The sequence below is a fragment of the Ruditapes philippinarum genome, unplaced genomic scaffold (genome assembly GCF_026571515.1).
Source record: "Ruditapes philippinarum isolate M1 unplaced genomic scaffold, ASM2657151v2 ctg4816_1_1_1_1, whole genome shotgun sequence".
Lineage (NCBI taxonomy): Eukaryota > Metazoa > Mollusca > Bivalvia > Venerida > Veneridae > Ruditapes > Ruditapes philippinarum.
In genome coordinates this window covers 104,851-131,046 of record NW_026851957.1, presented here as the reverse complement: position 1 = coordinate 131,046, position 26,196 = coordinate 104,851, and the positions used below count along the sequence as shown (strand labels likewise).

The following is a 26,196-nucleotide window of genomic DNA, read 5'->3' as shown; positions in this document are numbered from 1 at the left end:
TATAGCATCACTTGTATTCATGACACTTTTTATGAGGAAAGTGAAGAAGGTCAAAGTGGAAATAATTCTTTTTTTTTCTTGATAAAAATAACTTTCATCACAAAAATAATTATTTTAATAATCGTCTCAAAGGAAAATAATCAAATAACAACAACAGAGGATTACAAAAAGATTACTTTACAAAATTTTCATACCAAGTCTCTCTATTTCCTTGTATGCCTGAGATGGCAAGCCACCATTACAGCCTTCATCAACCTTGTCACAGTCTACAAGCTCTGAAAATATACGAACATAGCTCTGTTACAGTCTAACAGCTTCAGCAGAATAGGCAAATAGTTTGGTTACAGTCTTACAGCTTTACTTGTAAAGGAAAATAGTTCTGTCACAGTCTTACAGGAAAATAGCTCGGAAATAGGAACATCACAATAAACACAGGATAATAGTTTTATCAGAGTCTAAAAATATAGGAAAATTTCACAGTCTTTCAGATCTTGAGATAAAGGAGAATTAAGCTTTAGAAATAAAGAATAGCTTTGTCATATTCTTACAAACAACTCTGAAAACATAGGTAAGTAATTTTACCACAGTCAAATCAGAAAATACTAAACACTATTTTACATCATAACAAATTACAGTCTAAATGACACAAAAACCAAAGTACAAAAATTGATGAACCTTGGCCAATCCACTCAACTAATTGTTTATAGAAAATGTACAATGAGTGGTATAGTTTAGTGACAGGGGTTAATATCCAAATAATCAAGAAGTTACATAAAACATATAATAAAGGTTCAGAGTAACTAGTCTTTGTGAATGCAACTGTTGCACTAAATGTTTACAAAATTAAGAAATATTCTAATTTGACTACATAAGACATAACTTTTTTGAATAACAAGATCATTGTATAGTTTAAGAGACCTACATATAATTATGCATCATAATAGTCATACTTGTGTAGGCAACCAACAAAGAATTACTCCTATGAAGTTTTATCATGCAACTGGTATGTTGTTACAGTTAGGTATATTGTTTAACTCTTAGCTTGCTACACTCCCACCCCTACCCACCCTACTCCCTCAAAGCTATCTGTGGTTAACAACACAAAATAAACTTTATTATACAATATGCTTTATGAATGTACATACTAGTATTCTATCAAACAGAACAATAATAAGGAAATTAAAACATAATACAGGAAGTTAGACATTGTAAATTTACTAATAATATGAATGTATCACTTATCATAAAACAGATCATGACAAAAACAAATCTTCATTCTCCATTTTTAGTGCTTATTTCAAAATTATTCATTTCCTTTAATGGCAATATTCAATAAAATCAGTAAATTCTGGACTCTGAACTGCCACTTTAACCTATTTTTCCAACAATAACTACATTGTTCCGTACTTACTCATCTTTAAGACAGGACCTTAATTTTAAATTGCTTTGATTTCTGTATATGACGAGCTGAATAAATGAATTTCTTTCATGCATGTCAAAAAAATTCCTTGCGTAGTTACTAGTCTTTTGTTAAAGACTTATGGAACATTTGAATTAGAGATAGAAGACACATGAATCCTTATCCGACTGTATTTACTTAGTGGACTTGTCCAATTTCCATTTTTAGACAGTTGATTATCAATTTTAGGGATGTCTAGATGGAAATTCGAAACTTAGTTTGCTAACACAGTAACAGCTTTGCAAGCCTGCAAAGATTTTGCAGCTTTAGTTTCAGCTGTTTATCAGCTATAGACAATTTACCACCCTGGCTGAGTGGTAAATGTATCGGACTAGTAAATCTATAGATTGCTGGCTATGTGGGTTTAAACTCTGAAAGGGGCGAGGCATTATATCCTTGAGCAAGAAACTTTACACTCATTACTTGGTACTAGTTGTCAGATTCCAGGAACAGTGTGTCTATAAGCTAATATAGCTTCCTACTCAATCAAACTATAAATAAATGTTGTACACTAGTAAACGAAATACTCTTTGAACTGTTTGTAAAAGTTATGACAGTAATGTAATAATCCCTCAAAATGCCTTTACCATATTTAACTATAAAAAATTCTTGCAGAATGAAATGTGTAGGCTGCCCTCCAATGTTTGAACAAACGATCTGGATATGATGACCTTAAATTCTCCCTAATGTATGGGCTTGGATATTAGATTTCTTGTTTGCAAATTAGGAAGTCTGGAATGATTTTAGGACACAAGCAAAATGATTTATCAGCACATATTAATTTGCTTCTCCTCTAGATGTCACATGAGGAATTTCTACAATTTTGCAACAACCAAAAAGAGGAAAAAAGAGAGAGCAAAAAAACCCTTCCATTTCAAAATGTTAGGTTAACAAATATGTGCAAAAAGAGACCAAGATCGTTGGCTGACACTGTCATCAACAGACTTTCTGACCTGAGAAAATAACAAATGTTACAGATAACATTTTAAGGAATTCCAATTATTCAAGATATCTAAAACAAAATCTCTCTTATTTGCTGACTGTGTGAGAAAATGGCAAGCCTATGCACCTTTTTAAGATAAAATTGTCATTTTTGCTACATGATTTTTTTTTCACACGTGACCTCAGAGGTCATGACCTCTGATGAACTCTTCAATAAGGAAGTTTGAGATAGTGCCTTATCTGGATGACATCATATTCTGTAACACTATCAGATGTGGTTTATGAATTTCAACTCCATTGATGAGCTCATGTATTAAATATAGCACAAACGAAAATACTAAGAAATTTAAATATTATTCATATAGAAGAAGAAAAAAACTTTCATGGAAAAGTATTAAGCCTTTAACATGTGTTAAATTAATGTATGCATACACCAAACAGAATGGCTGATTTTTTTATAATATATTTTCCTGTTAATCATATCAAATTTTATTACTAGTTTTGTTAACTTCCTGTGTGAATGTTAGTATGTCAGAAATAAAAGTCTCTATATTTTATGTCTTTAAAATATTGTATGTCTGTATCTATAAAATATTTATGTCTCTAAAATATTGTATCACACTAAAACATTATATGTCTCTAACATATTGTTTGTCTCTAAAGTATTGTATGTCTCTAACAAATTGTATGTCTCTAATGTATGTCTCTTATTTCATTGAATAAAATAATCTTAACCAACTAAATAAATCTCAAATAGCTTTGCTATATTTACAAAATCTAAGTTACATGACTAGTTTATTTAGATCTCAAATTAAATGAAGACATCTCACTTACTTATTGGTAAATTGCTATCATGACATTGCATAAATTCTCAAGAACAGAGCAAAAAATTCCCTGATATGACATGTTAATTTCATTTCCTCCTGCTATGTGCTTTCAGATAGCATGGTGTGATTACAAACAAGAGTTCATAGACAAACATTATGCTCAACAATTCTATGTCTAAATAGTAAAACAACTGACATGACAAGTTAGAAAAAGGGGATCAATTCTATGAAAATCCATGCTTGAGTTATGGGTCTTGATCAGTGACCTAGAGGTTTGTCTCTGGAGACAGGTTTCAAAACAGCCAGTGGCTAGGGAGATGGAACTTGCATATAAAACCTTAACAAAGTTAGGAAGTTCACAAAGGGATATAATACAGTCAAAATACAAGCTACATGTAAGTCCTAGAAAGTGACCTCCATTTATAATCTTGAATACATGTGTAAGGTTTCCAAAGAACATTTTTAATAATGAGACTAAGGCAATATTGAGTTGTTTTTAAAAAAAATACCAAATTGCATCACCAACAACAAGTAAAATAGCCCCACTATATTTCGACAGTCGGGCCAGGTCCAACGTCTCTAAACCTGAACAACTATTGCAAAAAAATACTTTAAGTGATGCCTTTACTTAACTGAAAAACTGGCTGTGGGAAAAAAACAATGAACTGAATAAGGATTCCAAAAGCCAAAACAAGCCTATCACTATAATATGATAAACATGTTTTGCTACATCTTAACCAAGCCTATTTTGATGACATTTTGCCCAAATTTTGTAAACAACTCATCTGCTCGACCTTAATTAATTAAGTCACATTCAGAAGAAACATGATAAGCTTATCAGTATCATTCTATAAGGACAACAACTGACACCTATACAGGACAAAAACTGACAGATGTAAGAAGAAATAGGTGAATGAGGTGACACTGTTCCATGCCATGATCACATGAATTCTAAATCATGGCTCCACACTCCCCATGGTGAGAGACATTCTCCAAGATCCACATTTTCATTGCTTTAAAGAACACAGCCAGTCTATGGAAGTTATGCAGCTCTGTAATACTTCTGGAGAATACCAAGGACTATGACTTACTGCAATCTGGACATATTCAGTGTTATTTGGTGCCTCTTTGTGCAGGATACACAAATACAATCTTACCTTGCTCTGATAGAGATATCAGATTCTTCTTTTTGATGGCCCACTGCCCCTCAATATTACCAGTGGTGGAGAAAGCCCAACAACTTCCACAACTTCCCTGAAATATAACAGGAAGAGTTCTTAATATTTAACCAACTACCTTCATTTTTTTATTATTTTTTTTTTACATTCATAGCTTTCGATACATTTATGAAATATATACTACAACTGTTATTTATTACTATTTCCCTTGCTTTTTATGTCTAGATAATACTATTAAGGTCATAAAACAACACCAGTCATGGATGATTGTAAATAATTTCCTCGACATTACTTCAGTCAAAAAAGAAACTCTGGCAAAATCACATATTAACTTGATTAATCGAGTATCTCTACATGACATACTTCAACATCAACATCCCTTACAGAATTAAAACCCATACTGATGGGATGGGAGAGAGGTGTTTAAAATGGTATAATGATTCAAAGTAAATTACATTGACAACTAGCAAAGGAGAAAACAAAGTGTAATACCTGGTTTTTGACAGGTGTGACAGCATTATGTTCTCTCCAATCAAAGGAATCTGGGGCTTGACCTTTGGGTATGGCAGCTTTCTTCATTCCCTCACTGGCGGTGATGTCCCACCTCTTTCCTACATACTGCTGAAACTCATCCTCTAGAACAAGTACATGTAAGTAAATGAAAACATCAGCTTACATCAATTTCAAACTACATTTGAACATCAACATTCGAATCTATGCTTATGGGTATAACTACAAGCACAAACCTCACTAACTAGTGTAATTTGAAAATACACAATAAATACTTCATATAGGCTAGCTACTTTTTAATGCAGTATTTCGTTATTCAACCAGAGTTAATGAAATACATATGTACAAATGTTATTTCTTTTGAGAAATTATCTACCAACAGTACCAACAACATGTATTTCCCACAACACATTAGAGTGCTATTTCAACCAAGCTAAAAATACTAGTGTTTAAAATTCTTCTTATATGCTTTCGAAAAAAATGAATAATAATACTTGTACCAGGACTATCAATTTTTTTCGGGGGGGGGGGGGGGGGGGGGAAGGGTGGGGGGGGGGGGGGTAAGGCGTTAAGTTGCAAAAAAACAGTAGAGGTCATATGGCCGCTTTCCAGCTTTACTGGTGGGGGAAGACTTCAGCTGCACATTTTTCAGGCACAAAAAGGCACCTGAGTAGAACCACTGAAATTCCATAAGCTAGCTGGAATCAATTTTTATCATTACTGGTTTGTAAGCATTTCAACTGAACATCTTGCAAATTATTTCTTTCATACAGGCTTAAGTTTCTAACTTACTTGTAAGATCAGCAAATTTAGTAGCTCCATAGATAGCTGTGCCTTTCTCTGTCTGTTGAATCTTCCTAGCCATTCTCATGTTGATACAGAATTGTTCAAAACGTTTCTCTTCCTCTACAAAACAATATGCAAATTGCTGTTTTTATTTGAGATACATTTTAGATGGTCCCTGGACAGCTTTAAGGTGTGTATACTGTGACTAGGCTGTAAAATACAGGCTTCTAAATTTTAAGTGTTTTGACATAAACCTGACTTTATAGTCAAGTCTGTTTATGGGCTTAACATCTTATTTGATTTTGGTAAGTAGTCAATTTCAATAATACATTTATACATGTATAATCAGTGAAATACAAAATATCTGGTATTATTTACTATCTTCAGAATCAGAATCATTAACCATCAAAAGAAATAACAACAATGGCACTATATTTTATCAGACTTCATTTTAAGATTTCAGCTACTTTTTTTTTAATTGAAATAATTTTACTCACAGCGCAACATTAAAAAGAACAATATAGCTAGGTGGAAAAGTTATCCATCTTATATACAATGTGTAAGCAAATATCTCAGTAGTAATACCTTTTTGACTTCCATATAGCTTGTTGAATTTAGCCTTGAACTCCTTAAACATGCCTATATGACAGTAATCATGGTCATCTCCTCCTAAAAGCTTCTTGTTCTTGCTTCCATGAAATTTCAAATCATGGTCATCCCCTCCAAGAATCTTTTGTCCATGTTTTATCTGGTCATGACCATCTCCACCAATCAACTTCTTTCCATGAGGTACTAAATCGTGGTCATCTCCACCAATCAAATTATTTCCATGGGGTACTAAATCATGGTCATCTCCACCAATCAGTTTCTTTCCATGGGGTACTAAATCATGGTCATCTCCACCAATCAGTTTCTTTCCATGTGGTATTAAATCATGGTCATCTCCACCAATCAATTTCTTTCCATGGGGTACTAAATCATGGTCATCTCCACCAATCAACTTCTTTCCATGGGGTACTAAATCATGGTCATCTCCACCAATCAACTTCTTTCCATGGGGTACTAAATCATGGTCATCTCCACCTATCAATTTCTCTCCGTGGGCAATCAAATCATGGCCATCTCCACCAAGCAATTTCTTTCCATGGGCAATCAAATCATGACCATCCCCTCCGAGGATTTCACCAGCATGCTTTATCATATCATGTCCATCTTGACCTAACATGTCCTTAACATGGTTCACCAAATCATGATTGTCACCTCCTCCAAGCAAGGCTTTTCCCTGCTCTAAAATGTTATCTAATTCTTCAGAATTTCCGTATGATTTTATTTTGTCAAGCTTTTCAATTAGGAAATTTACGTTCCGCTTCTTTCTCAAGAGATTGACAACAGGTAGATTATCACCTTTCTGCAGAAGCTTGCCTTTCATTATTGTGTTCTTGGCACTGCCTAGCATACCTCCAGTGGCTGTTGTTATCTTGCTCTTTGCAATACTAACAGGTTTTAGATCTAGGTTCAAATCATTGTCTAATTGATTATCTGTAGCTAGTTCCTGAAAAGTAGAAGGTGAGCATTAGTTTAGAATACCTACTTAAGAGGAACACCAACAGAGATTGGTGCATGGTAAATTGTTAGTGTATCATGACAAGACCTCTGATGTACAGTCAAATCTGTAATGTCAAGACCTTATCATAATGGAAACATACAAAATTTTGCAGAAAAAAGTTTTCTCAAAATAGGAAAGTTTACAATGTAACCTGCCTATATTATGGAAGAATAAATCTGGCCTTTATAAACAGTTATTTTCTCTATGTGGTTTTTATTTTGAGGGAACCTTGAGCACAGGTTTGTAAGTGTTATGGTATGTACATAAAAGTTTCAAGTTAAAGACACAAGTAAAAACCTATTTTTTACATCACATGTTAAGACCAGGTTAACTTTATAACATACTGCTTTACATTACTATCTATTATAGTTGATCTACAATTTCACCTTAAATGAATGAGCTTTGTTTTGCTATCATTAAATGATAATTCTAACACTCCTTGTGACTTTGTTACTATTCATAAAGAAGATAACCGGTGTTAAACTGCCAGTAAACACTGGTTAGGGAAAACATGTGTATGTTGTTTTGATCCAAAAAATTAACCACTCAGGCCTACAGCTTTCATGGTCAATTCCAACACATCAAAACTCCAAACTTGCACTAAATACCCAAAAAACACCACTCAGCTAAAATCAAAGCTTAAAATGAATACATTTAAACTTGTCAAACTCAGACATCTGAAACAAAAAATTCCCTTTTAAATGATGCATGGTATCTTCAAATAAATTATCTGCAGTGCTTTACAAGAGTCATGCAGACATTAGTACATGGGAATATTTCAGTTTTGGCCAATAATCTACAGAACTTAGTGAAGTTTCAAGGTATGTCAGGTTTCAATGGTTTTCCAGATATATTTTCCACCAGGAATTTATTACATTTAACACAAGGAATTTATTCAGTAAAAATCCATTTTACAGTTACTTGTCCTGGTTAGTGAGTGAAGTTTCATGTGAGAAATTGTTGTAGTAACACAAGAGTGAAACTCCATGCAAAGCTTTAACTCAAATTTTACTCAAAAGCTTGTGCTTCCAGGTTTACTATTTTTATTGAAACCCGCTACCCATGGATGGTAGAAATTAGTTCAAGGCCCATAAAATTTCTCCATGTCACGAGCCCTTATGGCCTGAGACAAAATAGCAGACTTCTGAAAATGAAATTTCTGAATTTCACATTGAACTATTCATTTATTGTTCATAAAAGGAATAAAAATTTCATCATAACTGTACTTATTATCATTCTTGATTTTTCTGTTTAACATTTGGGGGCTTGTGAAAACGTTTTCAGGCTAGTAGATATTACCACCCATTGTCAAAATTACTTGTGATTTTCCTGGGGCAGTGGCCCTAAATATGTTGACTGTATGCTGAGCATATAAAATTGAACAGCCAAATAAAAAAATGGTGACATGCAGTAATACATTTTCAATGTGTGATAATTTCATTTTTTCTGTACTTTGTGAGGTTAACCTAGTTTACAAGCATATTATCTCTCTAATTGCACTGTACATGTATATGTATTACTGCTTACAGATAATGGAAATCAGATCATTGTTTAAAGTTTGTCTAATTTTAGTTTACAGTTTTACATGATTGTATGTATCACGCAAAAAGTAGATGACATCTTTAACCATATAGCACTTATATATGTCAAGTAGCTAGGCTCTAATGTTTTGCATTCATGACAAATGCAGGGACAATAACCATTTTAGATAAGACTTCAATTAATTTCATCTTGAGTTATATCCAAAGTATAAATATCACAAAGAATTTTTCCAGCTTTACAGATTAATAAAAACCAAATAAGCTTTTCCATGCATTATTTTATCTGACAAGAACCAGAAAAGTAAGTAAAAGTAGGTGTATAGCTTTTTAAAAGAAAAGGTGCCAACTTGCAACAGTTTTTTTTAAAAGGCCTGGAGTATTGATTCAAGTCGTTTATCAGCTTATATAGGTCCTATGGTAGAATATTATTTTAAGTCACATGATGAAAAATCTCAAAAAGCCATAAAAAAGAATTCAGAACCCACTAGGCCTCTCATTTTTACACTGCCTAAATTTTCAAGAGTGGAAGTTTTGGTACCAACAATTCCTTATGACCTTTAAAGCTACATTAAATAAATATATAAAAATATTTTTGCCGTCGGCCTAAAAACCAAGCATTCTACAGTTTCATTAACCTTTTTAACAGTATTGTTGTAAATCTCATCAAATATTGTTCATAAATTAGGATTTTAAATGAAAAACCCCACAGTAATACCAAAGTTTGTATACAAATTTTAACATGCAAATGAAGAATATTAAATTTGTATAGTGTAAGAGAGATATAAAGCAATGCAGTGATTCTTACACTGAAACCTCTAAAATTTACAACTTGTTTATACAGAACTTATTTTTAGTTTTTTTTTGCGTAGAAAGCTTATAGCTTATAGACACACTCTTGAATCTGTTCCTGGAACCAACAAGAACTGAGCAACGACTGCAAAGTTTCACGGTCAAGGAAACAATGGCTGGCCCCTGACAGGGTTTGAACCCATGTGGCTAGCCTTCCTTAGAGATTACTTGTCAGATGCGTTAACATCTTGTCCATGCCGCTAATCATCAAAGAACAGTTTTAAATTCAAAACAAAATGAGTCCATTACATGGATATAGCATTGTTAGGTTTAATGAGCCTGGTTATAATTCAAATGTTGTAGTTACAGTACATGATTGTAGGTAGTCTCACTTAGAAGTTGATACATGAATTATCTATACATTATGACTCAGCGAAAAAAAATTAACATCATATGATAGTCTTAAAATATCTTTTAATGTCAATAAACAAACATGTATCAAACATTGTATGTAAATAGATCTAGTAGTGCATAGCTAACCACATACATACACTATGCACTTAACTACTTGAAAAGCTCTGTATTATATACTGTTTTTATATAAATGATAGTTTCAATAATATAGTTGTACCAATTTTAATATGCACTGTTAGTAAAATATTAACTTTACTTATCATTAATTAGATATAAAAGAGAATGATATTTACATGACCTGCACTGGCGTTTAAATCATTTATACATGAAATTCACATCTAAATCCATGTCCATGGTTTGATACTTAAATCTATGTTGGCCTTTACTTTATAGAGTTTGATACCTAAATCTATGCTGGCCTTTATTTGATATTTATAAAGTTTGATACCAAAATCCATGCTGGCCTTTATTTTATCAAATTTGATACCTAAATTTATGCTGGCCTTTATTTTATAGTTATAGAGTTTGATACCTAAATCCATGCTGGCCTTTATTTTATCAAATTTGATACCTAAATTTGTGCTGGCCTTTATTTTATATTTATAAAGTCTGATACCAAAATCCATGCTGGCCTTTATTTTATAGAGTTTGATACCTAAATCCATGCTGGCCTTTATTTTATCGAGTTTGATACCTAAATCCATACTGGCCTTTATTTTATAGAGTTTGATACCTAAATTTATGCTGGCCTTTATTTTATATTTATAAAGTTTGATGCCAAAATCCATGCTGGCCTTTATTTCATCCAGTTTGATACCTAATTCCATGCTGGACTTTATTTCATCCAGTTTTTGATACCTAAATCCATGCTGGCCTTTATTTCATCCAGTTTGATACTAATCCATGCTGGCCTTTATTTTATAGAGTTTGATACCTAAATCCATGCTGGCCTTTATTCATCCAGTTTGATACCTAAATCCATGCTGGCCTTTATTTTATCGAGTTTGATACTACATCTATGCTGGTCTTTATTTTATAGAGTTTGATACCTAAATCCATGCTGGCCTTTATTTTATAGAGTTTGATACCTAAATCTTTGCTGGCCTTTATTTTATAGAGTTTGATACCTAAATCTATGCTGGCCTTAATTTTCTCAAGTTTGATACCTAAATCTATGCTGGCCTTTATTTTATAGACTTTGATACCTAAATCTATGCTGGCCTTTATTTTATCCAGTTCGATACCTAAATCTATGCTGGCCTTTATTTTATAGAGTTTGATACCTAAATCTATGCTGGCCTTTATTTTATAGAGTTTGATACCTAAATCTATGCTGGCCTTTATTTTATAGATTTTGATACCTAAATCTATGCTGGCCTTTATTTTATAGAGTTTGATACCTAAACCTCAGTGGCCTTTATTTTATAGACTTTGTTACCTATATTCATGCTGGCCTTTATTTTATAGAGTTTGATACTAAATCTATGCTGGCCTTTATTTTATAGACTTTGTTACCTTTAACCAAGCTGGCCTTTATTTTATCGAGTTTGATTTCTAAATCTATGCTGACCTTTTAATTACTGCATATGATACCAGAATCTTATTACAAATGTGTCTAAATCCATGCTGGCCTTTTAATTTATATCTTTGTTCACCTTTGAATTATAGCATTAATTTAAATATCTAAATCCCTGTTGGCCTTTATAGTTTAACATTTGATGTCTTAATTCTTTTTGGCCTTTATATTATATAATTTGATACCTAAATCCTTGTTTGCCTTTATATTACAGCATTTGATGTAAACACATTTTTTGGTTTTAATTTAAATGGAAAACCATTCTTGGGATTTTAAATTATAGCATTAGATAATTTAGATATATAATTCATGTTGGCATTTAATTTTTATCATGCTTGGTTGAAAATTAAAATTTTTACATTGGATATCTATAAAAATCCTACTATTTAATACAATTATGCTGTTTGACTTTTTACTATAGCATTTGATATTAAAATCTCTTAAATTAAACAATATAAACATCTCCAAAATTTAAACAGGGCCTGTATTTGAAGGGTTCACTGTCTATGCCACAGAAAAGATCACAGATGGTAAGAATTGTGGTAAATGTTGACAAACCTAGGTCTATAACTGATTGTATTCATCAAACAAGGTATCTGACGAAATACTTAACTGGGAACTTAACATTTGCTTATCTTTATTGTAACATTGAAAGGTCAAAATGTGGCCTTATCAGAACCTTTAAAGGTCCTTCGAAATTCAAATAATTGTGTATGCTTAGGTGTTCATAGGTTATACACTGATATATTCCTATTATTTCTTAAATATCAACCATTATCAAAGTAACTGAATTGAATGTCAAGATGGCAAGAAAAAATCTTCAGAAAAAAAAAAGTCAAACAATTTTGTAAGGTTTATGCACGAATAACATACTGCATGTTTTTTTTTATTAATACCTCCATCTTATTATCAGAAAAAAGACAAACTGCCAACCATTTTGCATACATATGTCCCCTTTTGTAAAATATTCATGAACTTTATGCTTGGATCAATTGGTAATTATTTACAAGTGATAATTGACTTTGATTTTATGGGTATTTATAGTCTAGGCTAGAATGCCAGATTTTTTATGGACGTTTATGTCCACAGAATATCAATACCAATCTCTAAGTAAATATTGAAATGACATATGACATATGTTCTGCAGTAGAAAGAAAATTAATTAAGCTATAATTTAATAACCTAATCCTAGCCTGTTTTTACACATTATGCAGCATATAACACAACTGGACTAACAAATTCTAATTCTAGTGCAAGATATCTTGTTAAAAACTGTATAATTATCACAAAATATTCCATATCTACATATTTTTTGCTATCCAAAGATCAAGATAAATCTTCTAAAAGAGATGGGGTGTACCAACAACTTATTTAGTTCTAACCTAACACTGTTAAATTTCTCTTTCCAAACTAGATTGTCTTTAAAATTTCAAAACTGTCAATTTTCTAAAGAATTAAAGTCAAAATGTTAACATTTAAGCAGCTTACAATATAGAACTTGGCCCAACTGCGTGGATATTCATGCTAGCTTACTGGCGGAATGATGCTACAGGCAAGTGGTAAAAGCCATTAACATTAGTAATAGTGAGCATAAATTATGCAAGCTGGGACTTTTTCTTCAAATAATGTTATTCATTATATATTCACTACACCTATGTCATTTGAAATTGACAATTTCACATTTCGAAGATTGCCTTTTTTCTCTTTTTTTCTCAACATTTTCTCATATATTTCAAAAGAGATGCACTAGTAAGCAGTGTTTTGATCTTTACATAGCAGGATACATTTTCTTTGAACATTGTCCTAACATGATTGAGCACTCTAAATGCAGTCATGCTCCTTGTTAATATCTCAAAAGTCACTGAATTTTATTATAATCGGACTAATACTGATGTAACAAAACTGAAGATGAACAAAACTATCATTTTGATCCATTTTGTATTAATGTACCAGCTTTATTCATAACAAAAATATTTGTTTTCTACATGTTATTATATTTTTGCTGCTAAACATCATAATGTGTTTTGCACGTTTTATGCGTGTTCCATTATAACCTCGCTTACGGTAATTTTATCATGTTATGCACTGATGAAGGAAGGCATCAAGCTGAAACATCTGCAATAAATTATTACTTAATGTTTGTGTTTGTATGGCTTATTTGTTAATTTCATAACTTTCACACTCACAGTACGTTCGTTTGAAGAAGAGAAAAGAAATGAAACTCCAATATCTCACAACATTTTTTTTTATTCATGCAAAAGAGAAACATGCAAAATACATCTACAGAAACTATACAAAAATTAGATCACAACAGAAAAAGGTGGGTAAATCAAATGTTAGTAAATACAGCAAGCCACGTGTTAGTAAATGATTGGTGGGTTAGTTGATATAGGTGCAATCATCATGTTTCCATTGTGCACATGGCATACTGCTCAATTCACCTGTGTATACATAACATGTTTATATAAAATGCATGAATATATAAATATAGGGGTTAATCTTTAACTCAGAAATTCAAAAACAAAACTATCAGTAACATCATAGGATTTCTCTATGACAAAGCTTAAAACATTGCCAAACTAAATGGCCAGGTGGGAGCCTGGTAGCTCAGGTCCTGTTGCTGAATGGACATCCCTGACCAGTTCCTTGGTCTGAGTGTTTGTTTTAATGAAATTAGCTCAGTGACACTTGACTTTCTAAGTCTGAGCCTTGAAAAATTTGAGTTTGATCCTTAAAAATTAAATGTGATGAGTTGTAAACCCTTGTGTTTCACAGCCTTTCAAACACCCTAGCTTAACAAGAGAAAATATTAATTCATGAGCTTACCATATCTACACTTGAGAAGGAGAGATCACCAGCAAGGCTCCTGTAACAGTGAGCAGTCCAGGTATTCTGAAATAAACAATCAAAATTTTGATGATAAAAAGCTCTAAAACTAATGATTTGGGCGAAAATTGTGGTCAAAGTATACAAAATACTAGCCCTTACTTTTTTAGTCATACAGTAGAAATAAGATGTACTGCAAAATCAGTCATTAACCAGACATAACATGCAAACTGTAACTTAAATCTTGAATCATTTTACTATTACAGTTTTCTCATGTTGAATTTTCTTGAAATATTCCATCAGCTAAAGGCATGCAGTTTTAAAAGTGGTAGACTAAACCACATCATATCACTGCATGCAGTCTCAAGTTGCAAAGTTTAATAGTAACATACTGTAAAATCATTAAAATCGTGGGCCACTAATTTATATGGTTTTCAATCCACGACTTAAAAAAATTCCCAAAATTGTCCTTTTTGACAAAACAATGAATTTTATGCCCATAAAAATTAATTGAATACACAGTATATCCACTACATAATAAATAGAATAAGTTGATTTTATATGATACTCAGATTCCAAACTGCTTTTTTTCTACTGAATGGTCAATAGTAAGTCCAAGAAATTTTGCTTATGAAGACTGTAATCTAGAAACCAACAGTTTCGAGACTGGACACTGTGGACATACTGTAAAACTGTGCAAGAAGGCTTGGTAATAATTACAAAAGTATTATGCTGTATTGGTAGTACCTGTCATTAACTAAGCTTGAAAGGTAAATACATTGTATATGTACTTTAGTCTTTACTACTTACTTGTGTCATCATGCTGTTGGCATTTACTGGGCAATCTCCAGCCATCATACCCATCTTCTCTGCAGAATTCATACAGGTTGATGGACCTGTTTGGAAGGTCACAGCGTAGTTCATTCCAGCAACAACCTGTTAAAGAAAACACAAAGAAAAACTAATCGTAAAATTTGGACACAAGGCTGCTTTTACCAGTTTATCACACATTTTAAATTTTACAGTGAAATTATACAAATATAATTTCACTGTAACCTATCTGTATTTAAATGCAGAAGAATAACATATCAATGTATATATCATAAATCTGTAGATAATGTAAGCAGAAAAACATTTCATTGTAAGTAAAATATACATGATTATTGCAAGCACTTATAAATACCTGTATTAACACACTTCTGACAGTCACATTACAAAGTAACAAAAATCTACATAATCAAATCATAAAGTCACATATTACACAGAGTTTAATTTAAACACAATTTTATTTCTCTTCACCCCTCACCCTCCTGATTTTCCTCGCCTATTGATATTCTTAAATATCAACATATAAAATGAAAAGTTTTACCTGCTGTTTGGCGGAGACAATATTTGTCTGAACCAGTCTGAACATGCTGTTTGACATCTGGTTCACTTTATCCAGGGACATACCCAGACACTTTTGTACCATTGGGTCATTGACATCAACATCGTTGTAGCCACCTAACAACTGACGTTTATTAGATGCTGTGCAGGTATTTTTGTTGATTTGCAATGTTTGGGTCCATACTTGGCTGAAGACGATAATTTCACATGTGCCCTAGTGTAGAAAGAAACAAGTTATTTCCTTTAATCGATATACATGTATATAACATTGATTCATATAATTCAAAAACACCCTGAAAAATTTAGGCGCTGTAACATAAAACGTCCATATGGTCTTAAAATATTGAATGAAATAATGATTAAAGTAATTATGAAATGCTGTTAGTTAAAAATTATTTATTTAAGCTTGATTACAAAACAAGTTCTTGCAACTTATATTAATCACTTTCGAGTCTGCTTCCTGGAACCAACCAGTACTGGTCGTGACGGATTAGGGCTCGAACCCATGATCCACCGGTTGAGAGGCAGACACCTTAACCACTAGGCCGCCACCCCTACATACAAAATTTTACATGGCACAACTGTGAAACCAAAGTTTCATTATTTTCTTTTACTTTAAGTATTTATTTCCTTCCACAAAAAACTCAAGTAACTGGGATTGTACCCTTAAATATTTACATGAACAGTTAACCTAACACTAACAAAGTTTAACACACCTGTGAACTAGTAATTGTGTACTTGATGTTAAGTCCAGCAACAACCTGTAACATAATGAAATGAAAATAATGTGATAAAATTAAACAAAGTAAGAATGAACAAACAGGTAACCAGGGGACTGGCATATACAAGAATCTGGCCTCGTATTCACAAAGATTTAAGGATCAAGATCAGGATCAAATTTAAAAACTCGAATTTTCTCCATTGTTTATCCTCATAGATTAAATATCTTATATCAACTTGATTAAACTGGACTTGAAATGTCATGTTTATGCAATTTTAGAATAAATTTATTGTTATTATTGCAAAATATGGGCAATTTACAGTTGAACCAAATATTGATCCTAAAATTGATCCTTATTTTGATACAACTATTTTTGTATTTGTTGATTTTATCCCAAAATAGGTTGGTTTCTTGGCAAATCAGTAATGTTTTTACATCTTGAATATGTATCCTTTAATTCCAGCAAAATATGATCAATTTAAGTTTTGATCCTGATCTTTTCTTAGTGAACACAAGGCCTGATTAATATCTGAACATTTTCAGGTCTAATAGACAATAGAATATTGATAATATTGATGATAATGCTGCTGACAATGTCAACAATTAGTCTACAAAGGTATTCCAAAACAAAGAATCTTTGTAGATCACATTTTGATTTGTAACAAACAAAAAAACAGACATTTTAGAGCTACTTATAGCCACTGGTGTGGAAAATCTTTTTACAACCATTTCATAATCTTTTATTTTATTTCCTAGAAAAAGAAACCTTTTCCCATTTTGTGTGATAGCCAGTTTCATATTATAAACACACATTCAAGAAAAAAGTGTCATCTGTCCGCAAAGTATTCTATCTATAATTATTACTCTTTAGGCATAAGTAAAATTTAAAGTATATACTTTCAGTGACTACTTACACATGAATTTACAATGCTAAGCCTTTATCAAGTTTTGATTCATCATAAAGTTGAGCAAGATGGTCCATTATCTTTTTTATCAGTTGAGCTAATGAAACTATCTTAACATGAAATTACCTGACTTTCAATTTTCTGGATAGTATATTGTTGGTTAGTTCCAACTAAGCTGGTAAGCTTTAGTTTATAGTCCTCTAAAAGCTTTGGATCTGTTACCACCGAGTAACCACCGGCCATGAACCCCCCTCCAAGCTGACGCACAGCTTTTGGGGCACAAGTGTTGTCTGTAACTTTTTGTGTATGAGTCCAAACTTGGCTGAAGATTGTCACGGAACATGTCTAAAATAGAAAAATAAAAACGATTACCACAGACTGTGTTGCAAATGTTACTCAAGCAATAGCCTTGACATTGCAGTTTGCTTGCATGTAACTTTCAAAATTATCAAGATAAGAAAATAGTTATAACGTTAAATTTACTGTTAAGTTACAAATTCTTAAGCACTTGCATTTTCTAATTTTCTCTCTCACCCAATAATTTAACTTGGTTTTAAACAGTTTAGAACCTTTACTTTGCTTTCTTTCTAGGTTAATTAACTTATGGCTTTTTGACAAAAGTAACCAATGACTCAGCGCCAAAGACCCCTGTAAAAGTTAAAGGTCCAACGTCTTTCGCAGAAGAAACTCTTGCTATACAGTAATTACATTGAACAACAAATGTTTACTGTTTCCACAGACGTTTTGGCATCTATTTCATTAAATTACACACTGTCAGCATATAAAATATACAAGTTTACTTTGCATAAAGTATTATCAAGAATAAATACTTACACCAGTTGCTGTGTGGAGAGTGTATTTTACATTGACACCAGCAACAACCTAAAATAAAGAATAATTTACAAACATTTTTTTGTGGAACCATAACTTTTAAAAAATACAAGAACATCTAACAATAATGAACATTCTTACCTGATTTCATTATTAAATTTCAAGATATCAGTTACTTACAAACATGAAAACAGGGAAGTTTTGTGTTTTAAAATAATTTGTAATTTTTTGTGAAGTGGCTTAAGTTTAAACAATGTACATGTATGTTACCACTCAATACAATATTCCTATAACTTAATTAAATCATAAAATGTAAGTACTTAAAGGCTGATTTTACCTGAGATTCCATTTTAACAACCTGGTAGGCGTCCAAACTAAGGAGGTTTGAAGACTGTACAGAACTTAATAAGGCTAAGTACTCCTGTTTTAGAGCCTCATCTGTTACAACTGAGTAACCACCAGCCATGAATCCCCCTCCAAGCTGACGTACAGCTTTTGGGGCACATGTGTTGTCTGTAACTTTTTGTGTATGAGTCCAAACTTGGCTAAAGATTGTCACGGAACATGTCTAAAATAGAAAAAAACAAGAAGCGCCGCAATGCGACGAAAACCAGGTTTTCTACGACCAAGTTTTGATGTGACAACAATCAATAGGTCAAAGTACACTGAAGTTATTGAGTAGATACTGAAAATTCTGTAAGCAAATTACCTTGACCTTGTACCCAGATATCTAAGTGGCAATCCAAAGCTGCCACTCAGCAAGTTCAGTGTCAAAAGGTCAAAGCAAACTCAAGTTATAACATGAAAACTAAATGCATTAACCTTGATCACAGACACCTGGGTAGCAATCCCAAGCTGCCTCTTGATATAAGCTACCCATTCATCAAGTTTGGTGTCAATAGGGCAAAGCAATCTCAAGTTATTGAGCAGAAACTGAATTTCTATTTTTAGTAACAGTGACCTTGACCTTGATTACAGACACCTGGGTAGCAATCCCAAGCTGCCTCTTGATATAAGCTACCCATTCATCAAGTTTGGTGTCAATAGGGCAAAGCAATCTCAAGTTATTGAGCAGAAACTGAATTTCTATTTTTAGTAACAGTGACCTTGACCTTGATCACAGACACCTGGGTAGCAATCCCAAGCTGCCTCTTGATATAAGCTACCCATTCATCAAGTTTGGTGTCAATAGGGCAAAGCAATCTCAAGTTATTGAGCAGAAACTGAATTTCTATTTTTAGTAACAGTGACCTTGACCTAGATCACAGACACCTGGGTAGCAATCCCAAGCTGCCTCTTGATATAACCTATCCATACACCAAGTTTGGTGTCAATAGGCCAAAGCAATCTCAAGTTATTAAGCGGAAACTGAATTTCTATTTTTAGTAACAGTGACCTTGACCTAGATCACATACATCTGGGTAGCAATCCCAAGCTGCCTCTTGATATAAGCTATCCATACACTAAGTTTGGTGTCAATAGGCCAAAGCAAACTCAAGTTATTGAGCGGAAACTGAATTTCTATTTATAGTAACAGTGACCTTGACCTTGATCACAGACACCTGGGTACCAATCCCAAGCTGCCTCTTGATATAAGCTATCCATACACCAAGTTTGGTGTGAATAGGCCAAAGCAAACTCAAGTTATTGAGCGGAAACCAAAAGTTGACGCCCGCCCGCCTGCCCGCCCGCCCGCCGACTTCGGCATTACAATAACCCGGTTTTCGTTGAAAACCTGGTTAATAAAAAATTACCACAGATTGTGTTGCAAATGTTACACAAATAATAGCCTGGATATTGTAGTTTGCTTGCATGTTACGTTCAAAATTATCAAGATAAGAAAATAGAGATAATGTTTAACTTACTGTTGATTTAAACATATTTTATTGCTCTTTTTTTTTACACATCTATAACATTATATTATCATAGTATAAATACAAAAGTAGCAAAAGGGTTGAACCACGAGTTCTTACAACATCAGCAAACGGTTCTTCCCTGATTTATTGAATTATCTAATAATAATAAGACAGTTACAAACCAAAATGTATGATAGTAGAGCAATTAGGGAAAAATGCACAAGGAGAAAGAAGAAGAAAAGCATTACATAAAAGGAAAAGAAAAAAAAAAAAAAAAAAGGGGGGGACAGAGTTCAGTAAGTAGGGATATCAATTGAACGTGGCAAGTAGTACAGATAATATAAAAAATTAAGATTCAAATCTACACGATAATTTAATAAATAATTGTACCTTATCAAAAATAAATAAGTTATTCTCATCAGAAAGAGATTCTTTTCCAAACAAAAGGGTCTTTACGCTCAAAGGATGGAAACTGCGAGTTGAGCGGAATAACTGCACTCTTATTTCGTTATATTTGGGACATTTAAAAAAGTAATGTTCGGCATCTTCAATACTGGATGTACAGTAGCTACAAAGTGAGTTATCTCGTAGATGATTTTTACAAAGATCCGCATTAAGATTACTACATTCGTTTCTAATACGTGCATGGTAAACAGATAAACTTCGATCTCCGTATACAAAATATTTAGGAACAGTATGTGGTTTATACATTTCTTTGAGACGAGATTTAAAAATATTAAGAGAAGCCGCATGTCTAATATGATCATCCAAATTGTTCCATAACTCTATGGATGAAGGAATGAAAGATTTTGCGAATATTTGTGTTCTCCGTGCGATTGTCACATAGTAAATATCATTAGTTGTTATCATTTCGGAGGAAGTATGGAGTAGAATTAGCGACACTATTTGGGAAAAGATTTAGTAAGTAGCTTGGAACATTGTTTTGATGGGCTTTGTAAACTATTATTAATTTTTGCATAATTCTTCTATCCGACAAAGATACCCAGCCAATTTCTCTAAGTAAACGGTCTATAGATACCGATCTAGTTAGGCCTGTGACAACACGCGCTGCTTCATATTGCATCTTTTCAAGAGAATGTTTATCATTTTCATTACAGCCATCCCAAACAGTGGAGGCATTGTACATTAACTTTGCTTCTTTCTAGGTTAATTAACTTTTTGACAAAAGTAACCAACGAATAACCTTTACTTTGCTTCTTTCTAGGTTAATAAACTTTTTGACAAAAGTAACCAACGACTCAGTGCCAAAAAACCCCAGTAAAAAATTACAGGGCCAACGTCTGCTGCAGAAGAAACTTGTTGCTATAAAGTAAATGTAATTACATTGAACAATTTTTGTTTACTGTTTTCCACAGATGTTTTGGCATCTTGAAACTTGAAACATACAAGTTTACTTTGCATAAAGTATTAACAAGTATAAATACTTACACCAGTTGCTGTGTGGAGAGTATATTTTACATTGACACCAGCAACAACCTAAAATAAAGAATATTTTACAAACATTTTTTTTAACCATCCCTTAGAGATCCTGTATGTTGTAATTGAGATTGTATACCACGCCAAAGTGAAATTATACATTTGTACATGTTTATAATTATGCTTATAAAACAAATTTCAAACATCGAAGAATATGTAAAATATGTACTGCAAATATTTGTACATATTATATGTAATCATTAAAATATATGCATTCATTTCTTAATGAAAAATTTGACTCAGACTTTTTAGAAAATAAATTTTTTATTACCTCCCTTTATTTACATGAAATGTTAAATTCAGTAATATTTAATAAATAATGCTTTTTGGAACTTACAAAATTGATAAAAAGCTTTGAGTCAACAAAAATAATAGTAATTATTATTTCAATTCAACTGTTATTCCATGTCAAAGTGTTATCATTAATGACCTTCAAAAGACACTGAAAGTGTGAACAAGCTGTCAGTTACTTACAAACATAAAAACAGGGAAGTTTTGTGTTTTTAAATTTTTTGTAATTTTTTGTGAATTGGCTAAACAATGTACATGTATGTTACCACTCAATACAATATTGCTATAACTTAAATCATAAAATGTAAATACTTAAAAGCTGATTTTACCTGAGATTCTATTTTAACAACCTGGTAGGCGTCCAAACTAAGGAGGTTTGAAGACTGTACAGAACTTAATAAGGCTAAGTACTCCTGTTTCAGAGACTCATCTGTCACAACTGAGTATCCTCCAGCCCGACGGTTGTGCATATGTGTACATGTGTTGGCCATGACTTGTCTGGTTTGAGTCCATGGCTGGTCAAATATTGTCATGGTGCATGTTGCCTATGAAATAGGGTTATGAGAAAAGGTAACTTCAAAAAAATTTGTAATAAATTGAGGATTTGACAAATATTCTTGCATAGCAGACTGGCGTTTCCGTAAATTTTACCCATGCCTGAAATTTCAACTGGCATGAGGGGTGCCAGATGAGTTGCGTGCCATACAACAACGTCATTTAAGTGCATTTTATGAATGAACCACGTTAAAATGACGTAAGCTAAGAAGGAAACTATGTGCTTAGGATGACGTCATTTTTCTGTTGTTATTAAAGTTGTAAATTCATACGCTATTGTAAGAAAATAGTTATGGATGAAATGACATCAATTTTAATGAACAAATATCTTATTGAGTTAAACTTTTTTAAATATGAAATAATATGGCAGAATATGCAGAAAAATCACAATAAAATTATTATTGTCAAACAAGTAATTATCACAAGAGAGCACAGCAATAATAAAAGTACTTGTGAAACTGCATAAATTGACTTTTTTTTTGCTACATGTACATGCAGTAGAATAAACAGATCACCTTCAGTGCACTGAAATTCATCTCTTTTTATGGTCAACATACATGTATAAGTTCAATAAACAATGCTAAGTACTTTAACTTAAAGAAGGTTTACATGCAAAAGATGGGTTAAGGTGTAGGCATTTCTTGTCTCTTTGTATCAAAGAGTATCAAGCATCATCCTGCAGCCCTGCCTAGTGTTAAAGGTACTAAAAATTAACAGTTCTACACAACCCACGGTTAGTTGTTGGGCTAAAATCATGTCCATTTATATGTATCATTAGTTATAAAGCTTTCTGACAGGTTATATAACTCTGTAAAAATGGTTGTAAGTTTATAGTGGCTTGGGTTATATTGCAAATAACCATTTATTCATTGTCATATAAAACAATTAACATGTCGGACATCTTTAATATTATGATCTTCATAATACAGCAGAATTTTATATTTTGAAACTGATTTCAAAATTGACAATAGCCATTTATACAAACGTCATGATTATATTATTACAAAGCAATGTTACAAACATGCAGTATTCTAAATATATAAGTAACTACTACTTACATCTTTCATTTGAATGGTGTATCTGATGTTTCTACCAGCAACAACCTAAAAATAAGATCAAGTTTCCTTATAATTTTTCATGATCATTGATAGAAAAGTCAACAACACGTGAAATAAAATAAAACATCTTACATCTTGAATATTGTCTTAATCATATGGATAAAATAATCATTTAACCCTTACACTACAATTTGTACAAATACATGTACTAACTTAAATATAATAATTAAATATGGTGCTTGCTTAAACCCAAGTCATACAATTTAATGAGTTGTGGATGAAGACAATTTGTAAAGATGTTCTTGAAAAAGATATTATAAATGTAACAGTAAATGTTGAAATGAAACTTTTAATGTAGCAAAGAAGTGAATGTGATCCTGACTGAAATATCAGTTTTATGCAAAAGAAAACTGATAAAAGATGTACATGTATTTTTTATCCTGGTGAAATTATGTGGGATCTTTTTGAAATTGCCTGCCAAGAATTGACATGGGGAGTTTTGTCCATGGGATCTGTTCCAGTGATGTATGGAAATATTTAATGCAGAAACCTATGTAGAAGAATTCTTTTTACAAGAAAGGAACAAGAAGCAGTCACAGACTGCCAAATCATTATATGCCTAACAGGACAAAAGTTTTAAAAGGCAGGGCTTCCACGGTACAAGTCAACCCGGCCCCAAGTCAACCCGGCCCCAAGTCAACCCGTCCCCAAATTGGTCAACCCGGCCCCAAACCCAATGTTATTTCTGGTCAACCCGGCCCCATTTTTTTTATTATTTATTTTGCTTTAAAATATAAACACTTATATTTTACAAAGTAATTATTTTTTATTATTTTTTCTTGATACGATGTTTTATAATAATAAAATGATTTTACATGCAAAATATCGTTAAATTTTGTCCATAAATAAAAAAGTTATAAGTTATATTCGAATTACGTTCTATAAAAGTCATATCCGTAGCGAACAGAAGATACCGAATATGACTTATATTTTATAAATTGATTATTTTTTTATTAACTTTTCTTGATTAATAATAAAATGATTTTATATGCAATATATCGTTAAATTTGGTTTATAAATAAAAAAGTTATAAGTTATATTTGTTTTTGTTTTTTTTATATATAAAATCATATCCGTGAAGAACAGAAGATATCAAATATCATTATATGACTTATATTTTATAAAGTAAGTGGGGTTTTTTTTGTCTGGATTACAGTGAAATAACATGCAAATAATCGGTAAATTTGGTACAATTAATAATAAATCATTTTTATTCCATCATACAACAAGATGACTTAAATAATTTTCTTTGAAAATATATATTTTGGGGCCGGAATGACCGATGTTGGGGCCGCATTGACCAATTTTGGGGCCGCATTGACCAAATAAAAATACTGTGGGGCCGGATTGACCAATTTTGGGGCCGGGTTGACCAATTTTGAGGCCGGGTTGACTTGGGGCCGGGTTAACTTGGGGCCGGGTTGACTGTAATTCGGGCTTCCACTAAGTTCCAAAATTTGGAAGTCAGGCACTGCAAAATCTCTGATATTGGAAGTCACACTATTTAGATTAAGAAGGAAAAGTATTAGATTTTGGAAGTCACAAGCTAAAATCGGGGAGTAAATGAATCCCAAGCTTCCATTAACATTATATAACATATTTATTATTTAGGAATATCTATTTTGAGCGGGTTGTTATGCAGGGCAACTTACCATGCAATAATTATATAACGAATTTATAATATAAACTTTACCTAGCCTAATTGATTTGTTGTAAACGGTTTGACCTATTTTACATTTTTTTTTCATACTGTTCAAACCGTTGGAAAAAGACATCGCCCATCCAAAATTATCTTGATGTCTCTTTGACAAGTCTAATTAGTTGGATTAAAACTTTACCGTAATCAAGATATTATATAAAGCATGATCTAATGGTCTATGTATTTTGGTACAATGGATGGGTTAGTCCAACTTATTAGTCTACGTGATGAGATATTGTGATATTTTGTGTATGGACAATATTCTGACCCAGAACACAAACATCTCATCATCTAGCTTAGCTAGATTGGCATGTTGACTCAATATATTTTGACTATGGATGGGTGTGAAGATTGTTATAGTAACCCACTAGCAGTATGTCTAACCATAGTGATACTTATCTTCTATACATTAAAATTATTTAATCATATGGATAAGAAACACTCAGGTTGAATTTCCTGATAATCTATCAACTTTGAAATAAAATAGGTGACGAAATGGGGGACGAGTTCACCAAGGGACGAAATGACCGCCAGGATGCCGAATTGACCACGGCACGAATTGACTCGAAATCCAAGAAAAATTCCCGATATATAATTCTGATAAAATATTAACCTGTGATTCAATCTTTGTGACATTATAATCCAATCCCAAAGTAACCAGATTTCCTTCCTCTTGTGTAAGAATACCCAAAAATTCAGCTTTTAAAGCGTCATCTTTTACTTCCGACCATCCTCCTGGCATACAAAGTCCAGTGGAAATTAAACTCACTAAAACTAATAACAACATAACTCTTAATGTCTAAACGAAATCGAAATAAACTGAATTAAACAAGTTTTTCGTTTTTATTTCAAGACATTTCTTCAAGCGCCATCTGTAAATAAC

The 26,196-nt window shown here is 32.4% G+C and overlaps 1 protein-coding gene across 1 annotated transcript; it reads right to left on the bottom strand.

The window, feature by feature from the left end:
• Positions 1–194: 194 nt before the first annotated feature.
• Positions 195–26,196, bottom strand: LOC132744118 (uncharacterized; the record flags this gene model as incomplete). Its single annotated transcript, XM_060732738.1, is given in 16 exon segments — positions 195–275; positions 4,386–4,482; positions 4,899–5,041; positions 5,709–5,822; positions 6,288–7,254; positions 14,455–14,520; positions 15,265–15,390; positions 15,824–16,054; positions 16,557–16,601; positions 17,593–17,811; positions 18,301–18,348; positions 18,635–18,865; positions 21,603–21,650; positions 22,271–22,486; positions 23,555–23,599; positions 25,927–26,196. Coding segments are annotated over 16 exon segments (2,851 nt in total), but the record flags the coding sequence as incomplete, so codon positions are not given.